This window comes from Triticum dicoccoides, chromosome 4B (genome assembly GCF_002162155.2).
Source record: "Triticum dicoccoides isolate Atlit2015 ecotype Zavitan chromosome 4B, WEW_v2.0, whole genome shotgun sequence".
Taxonomy (NCBI): domain Eukaryota; kingdom Viridiplantae; phylum Streptophyta; class Magnoliopsida; order Poales; family Poaceae; genus Triticum; species Triticum dicoccoides.
Window position 1 is genome coordinate 456,234,169 of NC_041387.1, and position 24,139 is coordinate 456,258,307.

The 24,139-nt window shown below is 50.2% G+C and overlaps 1 protein-coding gene across 2 annotated transcripts in view; it reads right to left on the reverse strand.

Moving 5' to 3' along the window:
* Positions 1 to 4,152, reverse strand: part of LOC119290839 — a 15,692-nt gene extending 11,540 nt beyond the window's left edge. Inside the window, exon 1 of one of the 2 annotated variants that reach the window (XM_037569489.1) lies at positions 3,910 to 4,152. In XM_037569489.1, the coding sequence (XP_037425386.1) occupies positions 3,910 to 3,998 (89 nt within the window). In that variant the 5' untranslated portion in view covers positions 3,999 to 4,152. The remainder of the gene's footprint in view (positions 1 to 3,909) is intronic. The other variant, XM_037569488.1, reaches the window with a different exon arrangement.
* Between the last annotated feature and the right edge of the window lie 19,987 nt (positions 4,153 to 24,139).

Consider the following 24,139-nt stretch of genomic DNA (forward strand, 5'->3'; position numbering starts at 1 on the left):
GGAGCGACTTGTCCTTCTTAGGAACCATGACGACATTAGCGAGCCACTCGGAGTGGTATATCTCTCGGATAAATCCTGCCGCCAACAGTCGAGCCACTTCTTCGCCAATGGCTTTTCTCTTCTGGACGGCGGACCGCCGAAGATGCTCTTTGACTGGTTTTGCAGATGAGTCGACTCTTAGGCGATGCTCAGCCAGTCCCCTGGGAACACCTGGCATGTCAGCGGGCTTCCATGCAAAAATGTCCCAGTTCTCACGGAGGAACTGGATGAGCGCTTCTTCCTATTTTGGGTCGAGTGTTGTGGAGATGCGGGTCGGAGCTGCTTCGGGGTCGGTCGGGTGAATGTGAACAGGCTTCGTCTCACCGGACGACTGGAATGCAGACTCTGTGGCGGGCTTCTTAGATCGCAGCAAGTCACTCGGATCTGCGTTTTGCTTGTATTCTTCGAACTCGACTGTTCTCCAGTCGAGTGCGCTCGGCCAAATTGGCCAGACGCGCCTCCTCCAAGGCACGAGCCTCGGGGGTTTCTCCTGCGATGGGAATACGCAGGGGATCCTCGTTCCTGCGGCGAAGTTCCTCTCTTTGCAGAGAGTCGAGTGGTTCGGGCTGGTACTCTTCGTAGCCTCGTGTAGGGTCGCCGCCGTCACCTGCTCCACCACCACGGGCGAAGCCAGGAGGACTGTGGGGCCCGTCGACCATCAAGATTTCCGCCGCTGGATCACTGCTACCGCACTCGGATGCAGTCTCTACGGAGCCAGTCGACTGATCGAACAAGCCGTAGAGAGGTTCGTCGGGCTCGATTGCCGCAACTTGGGTGGTGGCCGATTGGCGAGCCACCGCGTGCCTCACCCATCGCTGAAGCCTCGACCGGCCTGAGCGCTTGCGCTGGCGGGAGACCGGAAGGGTGGACGATAAAGGAGCCGACCGATACTGGGTCGACGGTTGCCGCAGCAGAACGCCACGGACACATGCGCGAAAATGCGTCGCACCGCGGACGGGGAGCCAATCCACGTCGAGTGGGGCCTCCTGGAGCCATGCGGAGTCGTCGGCGATGAAGGTGAGAGTGCCGAGACGGATCTCTTGACCCTCGACCAAAACTCCAGCAGACACCATGATGAAAGTACTCGGAAGAATCGCAACTTTCTCCACAAAATCGCTAAAACACCTGCCCCACGGTGGGCGCCAACTGTCGTGGTTCTAAGCCTGACAGTAGAGTGGGGGGTGGGTATGGAGAGGCAAGGTCCTAGCTATGGAGAGGTTGTAAGCACAAAGGATGTACGAGTTCAGGCCCTTCTCGGAGGAAGTAACATCCCTACGTCTCGGAGCCCGGAGGCGGTCGAGTGGATTATGAGTATATGAGTTACAAGATGCCGAACCCTTCTGCCTGTGGAGGGGGGTGGCTTATATAGAGTGCGCCAGGACCCCAGCCAGCCCACGTAGGAGAGGGTTTAAGGTGAGTTAAGTCTGGGGCGTTACTGGTAACGCCCCACATAAAGTGCCTTTACTATCATAAAGTCTACTTGATTATAGGCCGTTGCAGTGCAGAGTGCCTCTTGACCTTCTTGTGGTCGAGTGAGTCTTCGTGGTCGAGTCCTTCAAGCCAGTCGAGTGTGTCCCTCGTTGGTCGACTGGAAGGCGACTTCTTCTAAGGGTGTCCTTGGGTAAGGTACTTAGATCAGGTCCATGACCCTACCCTAGGTACATAACCCCATCAGCGGGTGCGGCGGGCAACCCTGTTCGGGCAGCGGCGGTGGCGCGCCATCTGCCTTTGGATCGGCGGCGGCGACGTGGAGGGCCTGGTGGTCGCGTCGGCGGCACCTCTGGTCAGATCTTTTCTGGCCAGTGCAGCCAGCGGTGGTGGTCTTCTCTTCCGCCAGAGGTGGTCGGCCTACGGCTGGGTGGTCGGATCTCGAGATTCGTCATCTACTCTCGGCTATTGAGTCGGGGAGACATAGTTGCCGGTGAAAGCCGAGCCGTTGGCGGGCGATGGCGGCGTTTTGCGCCATTACCTTGATGAAGGCATCGTCGTGTAACTATTGTCGACCCACTCGTGCTGCTTTGGGGAAAACCCTAGGATCTGGTCTTCCAGATCGGATGATGGCGGTACTACGGTGTCGTTTCTCTCTTGGGAGCATCGTTTGTGGAGCAGCGCTGGAAGACAGAGGCAGGAGGTGGAGCTGCTTCGTCTTGCACTGAGCTTTGGTGGAGCTGTCAAGTCATGTCTGGCCAACAAGTGCTACGCTGAGTCATGCCTAGTTGGCAGGCGCTACGCACGACAGATCTTTCAGAGTCTTCGCGTCTGGACGGAGAGCTCAGGGCAGTGGCGCCGTGGTGAGGTCGACGGATGTCCGGACTGGCAAGGATGATGAAGATCTCTCTCCTGAAGATGGGTCAGTGGTCCGATGATGATGGCGGCTCCAAAAACGTGTGCATGTGGTGTGCGCTTTAGGTAGGCTGCACCTGTTGTTGGTCCCGATACGTTATGTGGATGGATCGGCGACGACACCGTTTTAGATATGGGGAGTGAGAGCACTCCACATAATCGAGTTTGCAGGTGTGAGTGGTGGCTTCGGGTGGATTGATATATGTTCTTGTCAGACCTTTGTGGAATAATTAATAAAGATGGCTGCATGCATCGATTGATGCAGAGGCCGGGAGTTTATCCTCCTTTTCTAAAAAAAAAGTTTCATGTACCTCAACACCACTACATATTTACATGAATTTCTATCCAACATCTTAATATCTTATACACGCAAGATATTTTGGTTAATCTCTCAAAAAAAGATAAAATATATGATATTTTGGTGAAGATTTGCGTTGTCACAGCAGACCAGCGAACCATACCAATGTGGTAACATGTCATCTAGACCATGAACGATTAATCCCAATTACCAAATTGACTTTCTCCGGTGTAAACCTTCTGTATGACCAACCTAGTATAGGCCTATTTACATGCACGCAACACCTTAGAAATAAAGTTGGAGGTGCTATCTGCTACGAAGTGTCAACCGGCATCTCTTTCCAGTGAAGCAAGATGAAAGAGACAGAGAAAAATACTAACTAACATCCAGAAAGGGAAAACCTTATCAGCTGGCCATTCAACAGGGAATGCTAATAGCTCTTTCAGTGTACGCCGGCTTAACTCCAACCTATTAGTGTTGCAGTATTTTATTATCCACCGTAACACAAATTCTGTCTAACCTTGCGCTGGCCTAGTGTAAAATAAAGAAGAAAAGTTTAGGACTGTTAGTAGGTAGTTAGCAACCAGGCAGCAAGCCTGGTAAGCTATCTCAAAAAAAAAAAGTAGGTAGTTAGCAGGTTGTTTACTGTTGATATTAACTGTAGATATAAATAATTTAAAATTAATTTTATTTCACCATCAATTTATATGTATGTAATTACTATAATGTACACAGTAGATCGTCAATTTGCAAATTAATTGAAATGATTTTAGCCTTAATCATAAGGATAGAATCATAGAAAGCAGCTATCCCCGTCACAAACCCCACATATTTTCTTGGCAAAGTTCACCGGCACTTCTCCAATCCACTCAATCGCGAGCTTAAACGCAAACTAGCAAGCCAAAAACGCAGTAAGAAACACGCGAAACACTTATTAACTTTCCGCTTGAACTTGGGATTAGACAAGACCACCGGTTATAATCAGCCACAGTGGCAGAACCTCGTAATCGATCCCCCATTTCCTCCGATGGAAATTTCAGTATCTCGCCCGGGTCGCCTCCAAACACTCTGCCTTAGCTCTGTGCTCACTCGGTAACCGAAGCAAAGGAACAGCAAATAGGGACAGATCAACGAGCTCCAGCTAATGGCAGGCGAATCAGCACAACGGGGCAGCACAGATTGCCGGTACAGGATAGAGGAGAGGAAGAGGGCGTCTCACTCAGACTCACCAGCCTCCAAAGCTTTCGGTCTTCTGGTTGGTGGAAGCCGCCGCCGCCTCGTCCCCTGCCATCCCACGACCACCTCCGCCGTGATCCATTTGAGGCAGAGTGGGGCAGAGGACAGGGGTGTGGGAGTATCTTCTCAAGTGGCGGTGTGGCTTTAGGAAATGGAGAGGAGAAAGGACTGCGCACAACGTCGATGGTTTTGGCTGCGGCCTTTCCCATGTCACCGGGGCCCCGCCGATTCGGCGATGCCTATCGGGTCTCGGGCGTCGGGATATATGCTGCGGAGTCGGAGGGGCACTGGTTGGTTGGTGGTGTGTCCTTTCATTCATTCTGCGGAGGTAAAACAGCAGCAAGATCCTGGCACCCACGTGACGCGCACTGGAAGCCCATGCTGTCGAGAGAACAATGGAAGAGAGTACGACGGACCATCACAGATCCAAAGGCTCCAATTATATGCCATCTAAACAGCACGGATCTCTATGCCCCGGTGCTTGAAAAGAATCGCGTACAAATATTATCTCCAACTCCAAGTCAAATCTACAATGTTTGATCAAGCTATGAAAAAATTTATCGACACCTACATACCAAATTAGTATAATTAAATATAAAATTACATGTATTTTCATAATATCTACTACCTCTATACTTAGTTTCGGAGGTAATATTTTTTATACGCTATATAGTGTGTGAATGACTCAGTGTTGGTTGTTGGATGAAGCCAATCAGACGATATAGATATGGCAAATCCAAGCACTACCGGTCAGATACCATATTCACTCTATTGGACTCTGATACATGTATAATCTAAAAGACTTTCTAGTTGAGCTTAAGCATAATGCACAAATCTTATCTTAGGGCAGAGGGAGTATTTGCAATGAACAATATGCACAAACCTCACCTCATAGATACTTCTCATTTGTTCTAAACTCTTCCATCTTACTTTTTTCAAACTTTTCTTCTAAAATCACTGTCATCCACACATTAATTTATAACGTTTTTGTTCAAGGCTAATGACAACATGTTCATACGATCTATTTGTCTTTGAAGAGCAATACCAGCTACTCAAAACTACAATACAAGACACCTAAAAGACAAATGCGCTATATATTCACACGAGTTTCGTGTAGCATTATACTAGTACGTAGTCTATGATATTTTGTAGCGTTAATTTGATTGTGAATGGGATGAAGTACGACAATTAGATCAACATCTATATCATGTATATATGACTTCAAACTTACATGTTTACATGATATAAGGGCATCTCAAACGCGCACCCTTTCTGCTGCGCCATGGCCTCGAGGGTCTCCCTCTCTGGCTCCCTCTCCTCGGAGTCCGGCTTCGCGCCTCCGTCCCCGCCGTGCCCAGATCTGCCGCCTTCCCCACCTGCTCCTGCCCCGCGGCCGCTGCTTCGGTCCACCATTGTGGTGCCGCAGGTCCTGGGCACGGCCTTTGGCCCGCTCGTCCAGGGCGGCGGGGTTGGGCAGTCGCGCGCCGCCGCCGCTCCTGCTCCTGCTCCTCCGGCTGGTGGGGGCTGGCAGACGAAGGAACACCGTCATCCTAGGGCCGCGGAGGGCCGGGCCCCTCCCCTGCGACGGCGTCGCCGCCCTGGGAGGGCTCGTGTGCTCCCTGCTTCCCGGCCGCCGCCGTCCTCCAGGTTGCCGTCGGAGTTGTACGACTGCTGCTACAATTGCAGCAGTGACGGGCATATCTCGGCGGACTGCAGCAATCCGCCCTTCTGCGTGCGCTGCCGTGGGCGGGGGCATATCTCGCGCGGGTGCACTCGTCCTCGCAACCCTTCTCCAGTTGAGCAGCCGCCGCGCCCCCCGCCTGCGCTGCGGCAGCAGATGCCGACCGATGCTGAGCCTCAAAGATGCTCGCTTTCTCCCCCCTACCGCCGCCACCGCCCGGCCCGCCGCCTCCTGGTGCTGTCAGGCTGTGGAGTGACATTGTGCGCGCGCCGCCCGCTCCGTCCGCGTCATGGCCGCCGTCCGGGGGAATCGCGTCGGGTCCGGAGTTCTTGGTGCCGTTTGACATGGTGGATGCTGGGCCCTCGCGCCGGTCATGGATGGTGTTGGTATGGTGGATGCCTGCTTCCTGGAAGCGAGCGAAGACACTCGCCGGATGGAGGCGGAGCTTGCCAGGGCGGTCCTCGTCATGATCACTGGCACAAGGCCGCAGGTGGACTTGGCCTCGGCTGCGAAGGCGCTGCATGAGGCGTTCGGCATCGGCCCTAAAGGCATGTCCATTCGGGCCTTCTTCCGCGAGGATTTTCTCGTGCTCTGCCGTGAGGGTGCGGTCCGGGATCGGATGGTGCGGGAAGGTCGTGCTGTTTCCCCTTGGTTTGAGCTCTCGCTCCGGCCATGGATCAGGCAGGCGCAGGCCACGGCGGCCCCTCTCCCCTACCTCGTTCCGGTCTCGCTGCGGGGTGTGCCGGCTCATGCTTGGTGTCAGCGCACAGCGAGTGTGATCCTGCGTGGGCTTGGTTATGTCGTTGGTGTGGACGACAGTACGGCTCGCCGGCTCGACATGGCGGACTTCCGCGTCTGGCTGCGCACGAACAAGCCGCGGCTAATCCCGCGCCGCCGCCTCCTGTTCATTGACGAGCCGAGGCGCACTCTCTGGACGGAGGATGCTGGGCAAGGAATGTCAACTGGTGGAAGATCGAGTGCTCTCTGGTATCCCATTGAGATCTCTGTCCTGGAGGATCCGGTAGGTGATGGTGATTCTGGTGGGCAGCAGCCACCGCCACCACCGCCGCCGCCTTCGCCGCCGTCAGGTGATGATGGTCCCATGCGCAGGCAGTCTGGTGGGGGGCCGCGTGGCAATGGTGGGCACGGTGCTTCGGGCTATGGTGGAAATGATGCTGGCTTGCCGGGTTCGATGGGTTCGTCCACGGCGGTGCTGGCGGCACCGCTGGTAGGCAGGTGCAAGCGGATTCAAACCGGTTTGAATCCGGTCGTGGAGGAGGACAGTGGTACCCGCGTGGCTGCTGTCACTGGCGCCCTTTAGGGTACTGCTGGGGGCCCGGGCTTGTCTCACATGGCAGGGCGGCCAATCGCGGGGCCTGCCGAAGATACACCTGCGGGCCCGGGTGTCGTGGCCGCGCAGGGTACGGATGTTGGGGCCTTGTGCCCAGGGGGCAGGCGATGAGCGTTGCATCCATTGGCTCCCCACCCTCGGTGCAGTTGGTACGATGGCGACAAAACAAGAGGCCCGAGGGCGTGTGCACATCGGATCCGCTGCCTCCTGGCGCGTCGGTCCAAGTTGGGTCATATCGGGTGATCCTGCAGCAAGCCCAGACACTTTCGTTGGAACAGGAGTTGGGTTGTTCTCTGGACACCTCCATATGCCAGCTGTCCCTGAGTGACAAGGTGGGGTTCGAGTTGGTGGAGGCTTGGGACACTTTCCAGATCAGCCTATCAGAGGCGAGTTGCACCCATGCATCATGCAGGCCACGTGACGAGGCTGAACTGGACGTGGGGGCAACCATGCACACTGCGGCTACTCTGAAGGAGGCGGTGGACCCGGGTATGGGCGATGCCATGCTGATTGGCGCACAGGTTGCGGAGGTGGATTCGGGCACCGAGGATGCCATGCAGCTTGTTACTTGCGATGGGGGATTGGACTCTCATGTGGGAGGAGCCATGCATGTTGATTCAAACGATGTGGGTGCCGCTGCGCAGCCGGGTGGGGGGCAGCCAGGTGCGGAGCCTTGTACGCCCGCGCCTGGGGTAAGGGATGCCCTACATGTCTGCGTGGATGAGCTTAGGGAGCAGATGTGCATGTCTATTGCACCGGTGCTCCCGCTGCCGGCGGAGCGCATTGGAGCGGCAAAGGCGCGGAACCCGAGGAAGAAGAGGAAGCTTGATACTACCCCAAGAAGGAGTGCAATAATAGCTAAGAACGGAGCTACAAACCCGCAGAAAGTGTTGATCCGTAAGTTGTGCCTTGCGCACAAGAGGGAGGTCATTTCGGACGAGGCCCTCCGGATGTACATTGACCTCTTCTCGCGGCCTCTCTCTGACGCTCATATCGCGGCGGTGTTGACTCTCTTTGGTTGGGAGGCACCGGTTGAGCCACTCCATGTGTAGGAGTTGGTTGGGTGGCTATGGTAGGCTTTGACTATGACGATGAATACTAATCCCCTCAAGATGATAGTATGGAATGTTAGGGGCCTCAACGCGCCTGCTAGGCGTAGTGCGGTCTTCCAGGTGGTGAACGCAGCTAGCCCGACCATTTTGTGACTTCAAGAAACAAAGTTGCAACATGTCTCGGACATCATTGTACGACAATGCCTTGGAAATAAATTTGATAAGTTCTTTTACTTGCCAGCTCTAGGAACGCGTGGGGGTATCCTGATAGCTTGGGATGCTACTGTCACCCAACTATCAAACCCCCATTTCATGAACCATACGGTTACGGCACTCGTGAAATGCCCGGAGGATGAGCAACCATGGTGGCTCACTTGTGTCTACGGGCCGCATGAGGAGTGTGACAAAGTGGAATTCTTACAAGACCTGGTGGACATACGTGACCTGCACGCTGGGCCTGGGCTTGTCGCTGGGGATTTCAACCTCATCGCGAAGCAGGAAGATAAGAGCAATGCTCTAGTGAATAGGCAGATGCTTGCGAGGTTCCATGCTCGACTAAACAGGTTTGAACTTAAGGAGTTATACCTTAATGGTAGACGTTACACGTGGTCTAACGAAAGGAGGAATGCGACCTTGGAGAAGATTGATCATATTTTTGTTTCGAACGAGTGGGATGAGGTGTACCCCACTTTCTTTCTCTCGGCGCTTGGTACAGCAGTCTCTGACCACTGTCCATTGATGCTTGACCTGAATGTGGACATCTCCATGAGGAAGAGATTTTATTTTGAGGCCTTCTGGTGTAAGGCCGAGGGCTTTATGGAGGTGGTCAATATGGCGTGGACATCGACCCCGGCTGCATCCAATGTGTATCTAACACTCCAAAATAAGCTCAGAGCTACTGCCGTGAGCCTCCAAAGGTGGAGTGGTCGATGGATAGGAAATGTTAAGCTTCAAATAGCCATTGCTATGGAGGCGATTAAGCGGCTCGATATTGCTATGGAATTGAGAACCCTATCTGACGGTGAAAGGAAGTTGAGGGGCTATTTGAAGAAGAAGCTACTGGGTTATGTTGCCTTGAGAGAACCATTGCTAGACAGAGATCTCGGCTTTTGCAGCTCTGAGAAGGGGATGGAAACACAAGGCTTTTTCACCAACAAGCTAGTCACAGGCAGCGTAAGAACTTCATTAGGTTTGTTCGGTATAATGGCCAAATCTACACGGGGCAGGAGGAGGTGGCTTCGGCAGTGGATTCTTATTATGATGCGGCTTTCGGTACGTTGACCCCGAGGGAGCACACCATCAATTTGGCTGCCTTAAATCTGCCAACGCTTGACCTCTCACACCTAGAGCAGCCGTTCACCATGGAGGAAGTGGAAGGGGTAATCAAGGCTATGCCCCCGGACAAGGCCCCGGGGCCGGATGGGTTCACAAGCAGGTTTTATGCTACTTGTTGGAGCATCATTAAGGCTGACTTCATGGTTGCCCTGTGTTGCTTCTACAACGGGGACGTGAGGGGCATGACGGCTATCAATAAAACCCTTGTCACATTACTACCAAATAAGGAGGGAGCCTTGGATGTTAGTGATTTTAGGCCTATCAACCTGGTGCATGGGGCCATAAAAATCTTTGAAAAAGTTCTGGCGTGTAGGCTTGTGGTGGACTTACCAAGGTTGGTTGGCAACCATCAGAGTGCTTTTGTGAAAGTAAGATCCTTGCATAACAACTTTATGTTGGTGCAGTGCACGGCTCGTCGTCTTAACGCGCTAAGAAACCCTTCAGTCCTACTAAATCTTGATATATCAAAGGCCTTTGATTCGGTGAGGTGGTCTTTCCTCCTTGAGATTATGCAACACTTGGGCTTCGGGCCGCGGTGGCGATCATGGATTTGTGGCATCCTTGCTACTTCATCTACCAAGATCATGGTCAATGGGGAGCCCGGTGATACAATTTTCAACTGCAAGGGTTTGCGGCAAGGCGATCCCATCTCGCCCATGTTATTCATTCTAACGATGGAGCCCCTGCAGCGACTGTTTGAGCTTGCCGTGGACAGGCGAGTCCTTGCGCCTCTAGCACAGACGGGTATGAGGAAGAGGTTGTCCATTTTTGCAGACGGTGTGGCACTTTTTGTGAAGCCCTTGCCGATGGATCTTGCAGTTTGCCAGTGCATCTTTGAAGTCTTTGGAGAAGCGTCAGGTTTACGGATCAACATGCACAAATCAGCCGCTCTGCCGATTAGATGCACCGAGGAGGAAATGAACATGGTATGCACGATGCTAGGGTGCCCTTTGGGATCATTTCCTATCAAATACCCTGGGCCACCCTTGTCACTTCAGAAGCAAACCCCGACCCAACTACAATACCTCGTGGACCAGATGGCCAACAAGCTGCCCAAGTGAAAAGCGGGCTTGATGCCGAAGAGTGGGAGGCTGACCTTGCTGCAATCCGTGCTCTGCGCCATGCCTTTGCATGCGGTGATGGCCTTAGATCTGCCCATGAAGACAATCGCAGCTATGAACAAGATCTGTAGGGGTTTTCTGTGGTGTAGAAGGAAGGAGGTGAATGGTGGAAACTGTGCGGTCATGTGGGAGACAGTATGCACCCCGAAGTGGGCTGGTGGTCTTGGCCTACCCAAATTGCGCTGGTTGAACGTGGCAATGCAAGCGAGGTGGCCATGGCTTAAGAGGACGGACAATACCAGGCCTTGGGAGGAGTTTAACATCAAGGTCCCCAAAGAATCCCTGCTACTCTTCAAAGCAGCTACACGATGTACCGCATGGGATGGTCATTTGGCATTGTTCTGGGAGGATCGCTGGTTGAATGGCCAAAGGGCCCAGGAGGTCGCTCCTTTGATATACAACATGATCCTGGTGCGGATTCGCTCCAAGCGGACGGTTGGAGAGGCCATGGCGGATGGAGCTTGGGCCCAAGATGTGGGTCCGAACCTAGCTATGGAGGCTTTGCAGGAGTTCCTCTCACTTTGGAATGAGGTGGTCACTTGGGAGCCTACGGCAGGAGTGCAAGACGAGTTCTCGTGGTCTTGGGAGGATTCTGGGCAGTTTACGGTTCGGTCGACCTATGCAGCAAAATTTTGGGCGAGAGAAGTGGCACCAGCAGCGGATCTCATTTGGAAATCGAGGGCACCCTCACAATGCAAGTTCTTCACATGGCTTGCCCTGCAAAATAGATGCTGGACGTCGGATCGTCTGGCAAGGCGAGGGCTACCGCACCAAGATGCATGCCCCTTTTGTGACCAGGAGGAGGAGTCGATCAATCACATCTTGCTTACATGTGTTTTTGCCAGGATGGTATGGGCGGAGATCTGTCAGGCCTTGGGAAAGCTGGAGTGGGTGCCTTCGGAGCACGACTCTCTCACGTCATGGTTGTGTCATAAGTCTGGGACCAACAAAGGCAGTACTAAAGATTTGCGAACCATCCTTGGGATGACCTTGTGGGAGCTTTGGAAACATAGGAATGCAATTGTCTTCGACGGAGCGAGGTCGTCATGTGAGGCGCTTCTTGGTAGAATTAGACTAGAGGGTCAAATTTGGGTGTCGGCCGGCCTACTAAAAGGGGATGTAACACCCTTCTTTAGTAGGTTAGCGAGGTGGGCTAGGCGTGAGGAGTGAAGTATTTTGTATCTCATGTAACTAATGGTGGAGGCATTTCTTTTGCCCTTCTTCTTTAATATATGATATGCACACTCATGCATATTCGAGAAAAAAACGAGCATCCTTTAACTGTCTGCATACGTCTGGATCGTGTGCTCCTGGCATATTTTGCCATCCAACATGGTCCTGTATCAGTCCGCTGACAGCTCTAGACGTCTTTTCCCCCATGCGAAAGCAAACCCAGGGGGGGTCTTTGCGGGCATCCAGGTCACTACTATACACATGCCCGACAACCTGACCCACCCAACCCCGCCTCTCCTACGTTTTCTATCCTACGCGCGCTCTGCTTCTCGTGTCACATTTATGCTGGCCCAGAGCATGCAGCGGACGTCATTGATTTGGTGCGATGTGACCAGACGGGAGAGCAGCACTGACCATCGTGACCTCTGGGCGACGCTGCTTCATGCGAAACGGACTCTGCCACGACCAGTGATAGACTAGGTTAGAATATATTTGAAATGTAGGAGAGGCTGAAATATATTTGAAATGTAAATGTTTTCATTCGATTTATATGAAAAGCATCTAGTTTCCATCAATTTCGTTCGGTTCATTGAAATCCGCTTTGAAATGTATGCGGGTAAGGTTGAATGGCTGGCTCCGCATCAGTGTTCGAGGATTGTTCCCCACTGATCCACGGACAAATACGGTGTCCGATTTAAGGATCAGCATTGCGGATGCCCTAAAGTGGCATTTATTCATAATTTGGTTACCAAATCTCATACGTGCAACGCACGCGTACCTTACCAGTGGTATTATGGTTGTTGATAGTTGTTTCGTCAAACTTGGTCAAACTTTGACCTATTTGCCTTTATACAATATTTAAGGCACCTAGAACCATGATGGGCAAATTTGCCCCTCCCCCCCAAACGTCCGCTAGTCACGCATAGTTATTGTTTGGGCATGTCCATTTTAAACCCCTATTTGTCTGTCTCTACAACCACACTCCCTAAAATTGCCTCCTTAGTTTAAACATTTCAAGCATGCCGTTCAATATCTAGCACGAGCATGCATGCAACTCAGCAGTTAGCCCCTATTTGTCCGTTTCTACAAGCACACTCCCTAAAATTGCACTATAAAAAAAAGACACATCCATGACATTTTGGCCCGAACGAAAAAAATTCTATCATGGTTATGACACTTCTATGACGATAATCATGACAAAAACACGTATCATCATAGATATGGTGGGCTCCTACTTCTATGACAAAAAATCATGACAGAAAATGGGCTTTCCATCCTGGGCGGGCCGGGAACGCACCTGCATGACATTCTTTGGGCCGTCCATGACATAAAAAATCATGGTAGAAGTGAGGGCGAAGAAATTTTCACGGATTTTCCGGTTACGGTGGGTGGTCGGGCCGAGCAATGCAGTGTGGTTTGCGTGTTTCTCTCGTACACGCGCACGGTGCGAGCCGTGTTGCTATAGCTGAACCCGATTAAGAGGCGTTCACTTTACTGAACCCGAACGATCACCTGCTGCTATGTACTGAAGCCGATTGATCGATCCCTTCGCTACTAACTAAACCCGACCGACTCCTTTCGCTGCTAACTGAACCCAATCGATCGCTGCTCCTGCTTATTGAAGCCGATCGCACCCCCGTGCGAGACGTAGCTAGTCGGTTGGGTTGCCTCTGGATGAACAGTGCTTGTTGCTGTCGCGCATGTGATACGTAGAACGAGTCGAGATGTGGTGAGTCGAGCTGGTTGGGTTGGCTGTGGATGAACAGGACCCAGGCCATGTGTAGGCGGTCGCCGCTGGATGAATAGTACCCCCCCGTGGTAGTTGTCGGATTTCAGGCTCCGCAGACCCAAGAAAGGTTCGAACTCAGGGGCGTTTGCGAAGAACTCAACCTCTCAAGGCGATTGATCCGCTGCTCTCATGACCTAGCTCGATGAATGTAACGCCCCGAGACCGACGCTCCAGAAGACTTCCAGCTATTCCGAGTTTCATCGTGTGATTTGTTTTATTTGTTGCATTCATCCTTGCATCATGTGCATTGCATCATGTCATCATGCCATCATATCATTAATTTTTAAAACCTCAACTAAATAAATTGTATGGATTTTTCGATCCATTTAAACCGAGGGAACTCACAGGGTGACTTCTCTTTATAACATATCCTCCAATATTAGGGAGCTATATTAAATATTCCACTATTTTGGAATCACCAAAACACACTTCCAAAATAATTTCGTTCCTTTTCTGCTTCAAGTTTGGTCTCCAACCTTGCCAATATTTATTTCATCATTTTCCGGAGCTCCCCCAAAAATCCAAACATTTTTGGACCTTCCTTTCATCAAGTCCTAGTTCAAACCCATTTCAATTTCAAATGAGTTTGAATTTAAATCTTTCAATCATGCCTCTTTCTATTTTTCTTGGTACGAGCATATTTTGTGAGTCCAAGGAAATTATCCCCTTGTGCATTTTCTTTCCCTAACCCTCCTTTTCTTTTCCTCTCTCTTTTTGCTTTTTTGTTAAAGAAAATATAAGAGAGAGAAGAGAGAGGTAAGCCCAGCCAGGCCTCTGGCCATTTCCTCTCCACTTGGGCCGACCCAACCGGCCTCTCCAGCCGCAGCCCACCTAACCCTCCTACCTAAGCCGGCCCAAGGCCCAGCCGCCTCTAACCCTAGCCCAGCCCCCACGCACCCCATCTCTCCCTCTCGCTCCCTTGGAGCGCCGCCAGGCACCCGCATCGCCCGCACCAGAGGACGCGCTCGACCCCATCGCCCTCTCCTGCGCCCGATCCTCTCGCGGCCGCTCCCCTCGATCCCCTCTCCTCCCTCCTTGCCCGATCTCATCTCCCTCGCTCTCTCCCTCCGCACGCAGCGCCCAGAGCGCAGCTCTCCCTCCTCCCTCATCTCCCTCGCAGCCTCTCTTCCTCCCCAGCGCCGCGGCCTCGCCCTTCCTCCTCTTGCATCGAGCGCCCCGCTCCTCCTCGCCCTTCTCCTCGCTCCGCCTCATCCCTTCCCTGCGCCCGTGCCCCTCCTTTGCCAGCCTCCGCCTGCAGGAGCAGAGCCCCGAGGTCGCGTCCCCGCCGGCGACCTCTCCTGTTTCGCCGTCGCTCAGGCCCGTTGCGGTGCCCTGCGTCGCCGGAGCCCTGCGCCAAGACCTCCCCCGCCTCGGTTTCGGTCCTCCCCGCGCCTAGTCCCTCTGCTGCCCCCTGCTTCGTGCCTGCAGAAGTCGTCCTCCACGCCCGCAGGAGCGCCAATGCCACCAGGACGCCGTCCCGCGCCCAAGGCCCGGGCGTTCTAACCCTTGCACATCACTGTTGACCCGAGGAGACCACCGCCAAGTTCCATCAAGCCGATCGTGTACGTCTACCGTCACCTTGGGTTTTCATCAAGTTCGGCTACAGCACAAAGATACGTGCAACTACGTGGATTCGCCGAGTACGACTACTCATGGGATCCGTCAAGTTCATCTACGGGAGCCCAAACGACTACTTCCACGACGATGCGAGTACAAGTACCCTCTTCGTGGTTTTCGTCAAGTACCCCTTCAGATATGCCAAGTTCGACTACATGATGCGTCAAGTACCTCTACCGTCGACCCCGTGGGTGTCAAGTTCCTCTCCGAACGTGTACCACGACTTCCACTACGTCGTGTACGACTACTTCCCACGACAACAATTGAACAACTACTTCCACTACGCCCGAATACCGTGGATGCGACAAGTTCCTCTCCGGACATGTACGACTACCGTTGCCAAGATCGCGAGTACCTCTACCGTCGCCGTGAACAACTACTTCCCTCGACGACTCAAACTGCTCCGAAAACGCACGCTTCAAAGGTATAACCGCCGAGAACGACCGCCGTGGACCGAATGCATGTGTTGAATGAGATGCTCGAGTTTTGCACCGTGATCGAATCGTCCTTGCGATGCCCCTCTTTTGCCGTGCCACCATCCCGTGGGAACCCGGAAGCCGGGATCACCCCACCATCTTGCATGACACGCTCACGCCTCCTTTTGCACCGGTATCTCTGTGAGCTACCGGAACCGATATGTTGCCGTGGCATCATTTTCGGATATGTTGCCGTGGCACCATTTTTGTTTCGCCGCCGTGGCACCCTTTTTGTTCCGCCATGGCGACCAAATGCTTCATAACATGCTCATGTCAACATTTTCATAAAATTGCATAAAACTTGTATATGTCATCCGCATCATGATAACAACATTTAAAATGTTTAAACTTGTTGTTGCATTAAATTGCTAAATGCATATGGGGATTTACCGGATTTGTTGTTTTTATATGCGGCCCCATTTAAATTGTTTAGATGGTATAGTTTATATTATGCTTCACCTCTTGCCATGTTTAACAACAGTTAATATTGTTGGGTAGCTTAAACGAGAGATAACTAAATAATTGATGTGGTGTTCCGTCAACATGCACCTCGTTGCATATTGAGCTCCACTTAACTTGTAGTATTGTTTGTTGCACTTTGCCATGCCATGCCTCATTAAACCGGACATGCATCATACTTGTTTGTGCATCATGACTTGTTTATGCTTGTGTGTTTACTATGTTGTTTGTTTCTTTCCGGGTTGCTTCTCTCGTTAGCTTCGGTTTCGTTCCGGAGTTGTGAGGATTTGTTCGTCTACGACCGTTTGTCTTCTTCTTGGATTCGTTCTTCTTCTTTGCGGGATCTTAGGCAAGATGATCATACCCTCGAAATCACTACTATCTTTGCTATGCTAGTTTGCTCGCTCTTTTGCTATGCCAATGCTACGATGCCTACCATTTGCTTGTCAGCCTCCCAAATTGCCATGTCAAACCTCTAACCCACCATGTCCTAGCAAACCGTTGATTGGCTATGTTACCGCTTTGCTTAGCCCCTCTTATAGCGTTGTTAGTTGCAGGTGAAGATTGAAGTTTGTTCCTTGTTGGAACATGGAGATGTTGTTCCTTGTTGGAACATGTTTACTTGTTGGGATATCACAATATATCTTATTTAATTAATGCATCTATATACTTGGTAAAGGGTGGAAGGCTCGGCCTTATGCCTGGTGTTTTGTTCCACTCTCGCTGCCCTAGTTTCCATCATATCGGTGTTATGTTCCCGGATTCTGCGTTCCTTACACGGTTGGGCTATAATGGGAACCCCTTGACAGTTCGCCTTAAGTAAAGCTCCTCCAGCAATGCCCAACATTGGTTTTACCATTTGCACTAACAACCTACCACCTTCCCTTGGGTTCTGCAGACTCAAGGGTCATCTTTATTCTAACCCCCCCGGGCCAGTGCTCCTCTGAGTGTTGGTCCGAACTAGAGCCCTGTGCAGCGCCCCCTCGGGGAAACTCGAGGTTTGGTTTTAGTTGTACGGATTGCTCATCTGAGTGTGCCCTGAGAAAGAGATATGTGCAGCTCCTATCGGGATTTGTCGGCACATTCGGGCGGTGTTGCTGGTTTAGTTTTACCCTGTCGAAATGTCTTGTTGTACCGGGATACCGAGTCTGATCGGAGTGTCCCGGGTGGAGGTTTATTCCTTCGTTGACTGTGAGAGCTTGTGATGGGCTAAGTTGGGACACCCCTGTAGGGTATTATCTTTCGAAAGCCGTGCCCGCGGTTATGGGCAGATGGGAATTTGTTAACGTCCGGTTGTAGAAAACCCGAAGTTGACCTTATTTAAAATACATCAACCGTGTGTGTAACCGTGATGGTCTCTTTCCAGCGGAGTCCGGGAAGTGAACACGGTGTTGGAGTTATGCTTGATGTAGGTTGCTATAGGATCACTTCTTGATCATACTGTTATCGACCGTGCTTTGCCTTCTCTTCTCGCTCTCATTTGCGTAGGTTAGCCACCATATATGCTAGTCGCTTGCTGCAGCTCCACCTCATTACTCCATCCTTCCTATAAGCTTAAATAGTCTTGATCTCGCGGGTGCGAGATTGCTGAGTCCCCGTGGCTCACAGATACTTCCAAAACCAGTTTGCAGGTGCCTATGTTATCGTGCAGATGACGCAACCAAGCTCAAGGAGGAGCTCGATGAAGATCTTGCCCTTTGTGTTGTTTCGTTCTAGTTGATCAGTAGTGGAGCCCAGTTGGGGTCGATCGGGGACCTTTGTCGCATTTGGGGTTCTTCTTTTATTTTGGTTCCGTAGTCGGACCTTGATTGTATCTGGATGATGTAATGCTTTATTCATGTAATTGTGTGAAGTGGCGATTGTAAGCCAACTATGTATCTCTTTCCCTTATGTATTACATGGGTTGTGTGAAGATTACCTCACTTGCGACATTGCTTTCAATGCGGTTATGCCTCTAAGTCGTGCTTCGACACGTGGGAGATATAGCCGCATCGAGGGCGTTACAAGTTGGTATCAGAGCCTTCCCCGACCTTAGGAGCCCCACTGCTTGATCGTTTTTAGCGGCCGAGTTGTGTCTAGAAAAATATTTTGAATCATTTAGGATTATATATATCGGAGAGTTAGGAATTCTTTTTACTCCCAAGTCTCTTCATCGCTCTGGTAAGGCATCCTGACGTAGAGTTTTGACTCTTCTCTTCTCAAATTTCACTAAAAAAAATTTTAGGATCACGCGGGTATCTTGGAATCGTTCCGATGGTTTTATGATGAGAACATTGTCTTGGTGCCTCCTGTCAGGGGTTTAGTGGAAGTGTCCCGGGGAGTTGAGCTCTGAGGTGTTGTCGTCATAATTTTATCGTTGCAGTTCTGGAATACCTGAGTTTAGTACGCCGACATCGAAAATCTCTTTTATGCAGTTGTTGGTGAGATAACCCCGATAACCCAGTACTGAGGTGAGTACGGGAGTATTGCCATGACTTGTATAACGGATGCTTTTCGAAGGTTGAGGTAGATGATTTTCGAAGGTTTCTTGGTTATGTGTTGAAGGATGGATACAGCTGGATGTAGGATTTGTTAGTTTTTGGTGAGATATTATGCTTCCCCTGTATCCCCAACACCTGATTGCATAACCGGAAAATTTCGGGAGTTTCATAGGTGGGAATTCAAGTAGCTCTTAGGATATCTTTCCGACGGATGTATGATATGAAATTGGGGTTCGACGTCTAGTGGTCCGCCTATTCACGGTCGATTTTACAGTGGTCTCGTTGTGTCTTAAAGAGTCCTTGGCTATGCCGACTCGGGGACGCTTCGTATGTCATGTGCACTGCCTTGTACATGATGGTGCTGTACGATCGAGCCCGTGTAGGCCCCACCACGAAAACTTCGGATGAAATCTCTATCATATGTTTGTTCTGGCTTATTTTGCAAGCCAATCCTTTGTTTTGTTTTGAGTTGTGGTATTCGAGTTGCTTCGAAGTCAAATGTTGATTCCATACCTTTTCCAAATGGTGTTCTCATACTCCGATGTAAATACCAATCCTTCATGATCATTGATGTTGTTATGTTAATCCTTTTCAACCGGCATGTTTTCTCTCCAAGTGGTTCCGATCATTTCAACATTCACAAGATCAAGTATCAGTTCTTCTCAACGTTGTTTGTGTCATCCATCCCCAAGTTGCCTTTGTTTTTCCCACCCTCCCTCCCTTTGTTTTTCTCCAAGGACCCAGATTCTTATTCAAGTATCCATTTTATTGGTGGAAATCTCTCCATTCTTTTCCCGTCAATATTCTTATCCGGTGATTCTCACGTATATTCTAACGGAGCTTCAAGTTCGTCACTCTTCACTCGTTTTCTTCTCCGGTGGTTTAAATTCAAGCGTTATTGATCATATCTTTCTCCTTGTTTTAAATACATTCTCATACCGGTGCACCTCATATTTATTCATTTCTCGCTATTCTATTGTTCCGGAGTGCTCAAGATATCTCGAAGATTCGTGTTTCCACTCTGCATTCGGTCAAGCTCTTTCGAGATTGGTATCTCATTCAAGTCATTTAATTCAACCGGTGCAACATCTCTTTTAAATCTTTTCAACGGTGTTCTTTTGAGTGGGCCTAACCCACAGGTCTTTTCCCAGGATCTTACCTGACTCTTCTATTTTCCCAGAGCTATCCTAAATTCTTCTCCAAGTTTGACGTAAGAATGAGTTATCATCAGTCAAATGCTTTTCTCCAAGATCTTTCAAATTCTTTTCATAGTTGGCTCAACCTCTTCGCTTTTGATTCTTCCGGTGTGCCTCAATAATTCTTGGTGGTGTTTCTCGTTGTCATTCTCATCATTTGAAGACCGAAGAAGAGTTTCTCTTTAATCTTGCTCTATTCTCTTCAAGATTCATGGTGCTAGCTTGTTGCCATCCTCTCATAATTGTTTTCGATTGTGAGAATCTTTTTCACCCATCAGGAGATATTCAAGAGTCTTCTCAGTTTGTCATCCGGAGTCCATCAATTCAGGTTTATTCATTCTCAGCCGTCAGTTATCATTCTCCTATCTTGCCGGTGCATCTATCGAATATCCTCTAATCAGTTCTTGATCTCTTTGTTCTCATGTATCTAGTTTGTCTCAAGCACCTTCGTTCATTTGCTAATTCTTACCGGTGATGCACCCCTACTTCGATCATTTTCAATTCTTACGTTGGTTCTTTCAAGATCTCTCTTCCTTGTTCATCATATCAATTCATTTGTTGTTCCAATCCTACCGGTGGTTCGTTGAAGACCTTCTCAAGTTTACGCTATATCTCTTTTAATCCTTTCTACGAGAATAAGTAGTATGCCAAATCCGTTGATTGTCATCAATTTAATTGGTGAAGGATAAGCATAACATAATTCTTATTCTTGTTCATCCAAGTGATTAATTCTTTATTCCGGAGGCCCTTAAAATTCTCGGTTTCATTTGTTTCATCTTCTCTTTTTCCCGGAGTTCCAAGCTCTAATTATCACGGAGATCCATCTAAATCATTGCAAGGATTCACCTTGTGTTTTCAATTTCTCTTTCTTTTCATTCCTTTTGTTTACCGGAGTTCTTCATGGAGGTTCTACATGACGATTCATCAAGGATTTAATTCCTTCTCAAAGTTTTCATCAAGATTCATTTCTAGGGAGCTCAAGCTTTCTTCATATTGTAATCCGGAGTGCAATTTCTTTCTACCATATTATCGGAGGTGGTATTATGTCATTCTTGATAATTTGAGTTCATGTTTTCCATGATTCACATGTTGTTAAGAATGAGTTATTTTTAAATCCATCAACCTCGTTGTTGGAGTTATCTTGTGTCATATTTCACCTAAAAGCCTTCCATTGGGAATGTTGCTATTTCTGGTGCTTGCCAATGATCCAAGTTATCTCTTTATCATCTTGGTGGAAGAAGTTTTCATCTCTTCGTTGATCTCAAGCAAGCAATTGTTTCCGTTAGTGGCCGGTTGTCACCTCATAATTTTGAGATGTTTTCCATAAGCCCACTACAAGCTTGTGCTTTTCGTTGTTGATTTTCCAACAACTCCGTTCAATTCTTCTTCGCAAGGATGCTTTCCAAACTCTTTTGTGGCAGAAGTTGGCATTTTCTTCTCCATTCTGTTATTCCAATGATTTATCTTCTATTATTTCTTTCGGAGGCATTGTGACGTTGCTCTTTTCACTCACCATCTCGATTCGTGAGGATCGTGTTCTTTTCTTGCTTATCCATTTAACCGGAGTGTCGTGTTTTCATTCGAGTTCTCTAATCTTATCAAGTTTTCCCTCCTTCCTCAACTGGAGAGCTGTCTGAAATCCTTCTTACCCATTGTGCCATTCTTTCAATAGTTCCGGAGGCAGTGTGTTGTTGATTTCATCAAGTAACATCCCATCTTCTCAAGTTCATGTTCTATTCCTTCCATGTTCAACCGGAGTACTGCCCGAATTCTTCCCCTCTCATCTTGTTTTAACCGGAGTGGTTTCGAATTCTATCTTGTCCATTAAACTCTTGATTCATGTCTTTGCAACCTTCAAGTTCTCGTAATGTTCCTTGTTCCTTTTTTTTCTAACGGATTGTTTGCAATCTCGTTCTTCTCAGTTGTGCTCTTTCTTTTAAATTGCTCAACCTCTCAAGGTTCGTGGTTTCACTCATTGGTCGAAGAAGCAACTTAGTTTTACCTCTTCTCTGTCTCTTCCGTTTTCTCTCCGGTGCCATTCTAGATCTCGGGACGAGATCCTCTTGTAGTGGTGGAGTGTTGTAACGCCCCGAGACCGATGCTCCAGAAGACTTCCAGCTATTCCGAGTTTCGTCGTGTGATTTGTTTTATTTGTTGCATTCATCCTTGCATCATGTGCATTGCATCATGTCATCATGCCATCATATCATTAATTTTTAAAACCTCAACTAAATAAATTGTATGGATTTTTCGATCCATTTAAACCGAGGGAACTCACAGGGTGACTTCTCTTTATAACATATCCTCCAATATTAGGGAGCTATATTAAATATTCCACTATTTTGGAATCACCAAAACACACTTCCAAAATAATTTCGTTCCTTTTCTGCTTCAAGTTTGGTCTCCAGCCTTGCCAATATTTATTTCATCATTTTCCGGAGCTCCACCAAAAATCCAAACATTTTTGGACCTTCCTTTCATCAAGTCCTAGTTCAAACCCATTTGAATTTCAAATGAGTTTGAATTTAAATCTTTCAATCATGCCTCTTTCTATTTTTCTTGGTACGAGCATATTTTGTGAGTCCAAGGAAATTATCCCCTTGCGCATTTTCTTTCCCTAACCCTCCTTTTCTTTTCCTCTCTCTTTTTGCTTTTCTGTTAAAGAAAATATAAGAGAGAGAAGAGAGAGGTAAGCCCAGCCAGGCCTCTGGCCATTTCCTCTCCACTTGGGCCGACCCAACCGGCCTCTCCAGCCACAACCCACCTAACCCTCCTACCTAAGCCGGCCCAAGGCCCAGCCGCCTCTAACCCTAGCCCAGCCCCCACGCACCTCATCTCTCCCTCTCGCTCCCTTGGAGCGCCGCCAGGCACCCGCATCGCCCGCACCAGAGGACGCGCTCGACCCCATCGCCCTCTCCTGCGCCCGATCCTCTCGCGGCCGCTCCCCTCGATCCCCTCTCCTCCCTCCTTGCCCGATCTCATCTCCCTCGCTCTCTCCCTCCGCACGCAGCGCCCAGCGCGCAGCTCTCCCTCCTCCCTCATCTCCCTTGCAGCCTCTCTTCCTCCCCAGCGCCGCGGCCTCGCCCTTCCTCCTCCTGCATCGAGCGCCCCGCTCCTCCTCGCCCTTCTCCTCGCTCCGCCTCATCCCTTCCCTGCGCCCGTGCCCCTCCTTTGCCAGCCTCCGCCTGCAGGAGCAGAGCCCCGAGGTCGCGTCCCCGCCGGCGACCTCTCCTGTTTCGCCGTCGCTCAGGCCCGTTGCGGTGCCCTGCGTCGCCGGAGCCCTGCGCCAAGACCTCCCCCGCCTCGGTTTCGGTCCTCCCCGCGCCTAGTCCCTTTGCTGCCCCCTGCTTCGTGCCTGCAGAAGTCGTCCTCCACGCCCGCAGGAGCGCCAATGCCACCAGGACGCCGTCCCGCGCCCAAGGCCCGGGCGTTCTAACCCTTGCACATCACTGTTGACCCGAGGAGACCACCGCCAAGTTCCATCAAGCCGATCGTGTACGTCTACCGTCACCGTGGGTTTTCATCAAGTTCGGCTACAGCACAAAGATACGTGCAACTACGTGGATTCGCCGAGTACGACTACTCATGGGACCCGTCAAGTTCATCTACGGGAGCCCAAACGACTACTTCCACGACGATGCGAGTACAAGTACCCTCTTCGTGGTTTTCGTCAAGTACCCCTTCAGATATGCCAAGTTCGACTACATGATGCGTCAAGTACCTCTACCGTCGACCCCGTGGGTGTCAAGTTCCTCTCCGAACGTGTACCACGACTTCCACTACGTCGTGTACGACTACTTCCCACGACAACAATTGAACAACTACTTCCACTACGCCCGAATACCGTGGATGCGACAAGTTCCTCTCCGGACATGTACGACTACCGTTGCCAAGATCGCGAGTACCTCTACCGTCGCCGTGAACAACTACTTCCCTCGACGACTCGAACCGCTCCGAAAACGAACGCTTCGAAGGTATAACCGCCGAGAACGACCGCCGTGGACCGAATGCATGTGTTGAATGAGATGCTTGAGTTTTGCACCGTGATCGAATCGTCCTTGCGATGCCCCTCTTTTGCCGTGCCACCGTCCCGTGGGAACCCGGAAGCCGGGATCACCCCACCATCTTGCATGACACGCTCACGCCTCCTTTTGCACCGGTATCTCTGTGAGCTACCGGAACCGATATGTTGCCGTGGCATCATTTTCGGATATGTTGCCGTGGCACCATTTTTGTTTCGCCGCCGTGGCACCCTTTTTGTTCCGCCACGGTGACCAAATGCTTCATAACATGCACATGTCAACATTTTCATAAAATTGCATAAAACTTGTATATGTCATCCGCATCATGATAACAACATTTAAAATGTTTAAACTTGTTGTTGCATTAAATTGCTAAATGCATATGGGGATTTACCGGATTTGTTGTTTTTATATCCGGCCCCATTTAAATTGTTTAGATGGTATAGTTTATATTATGCTTCACCTCTTGCC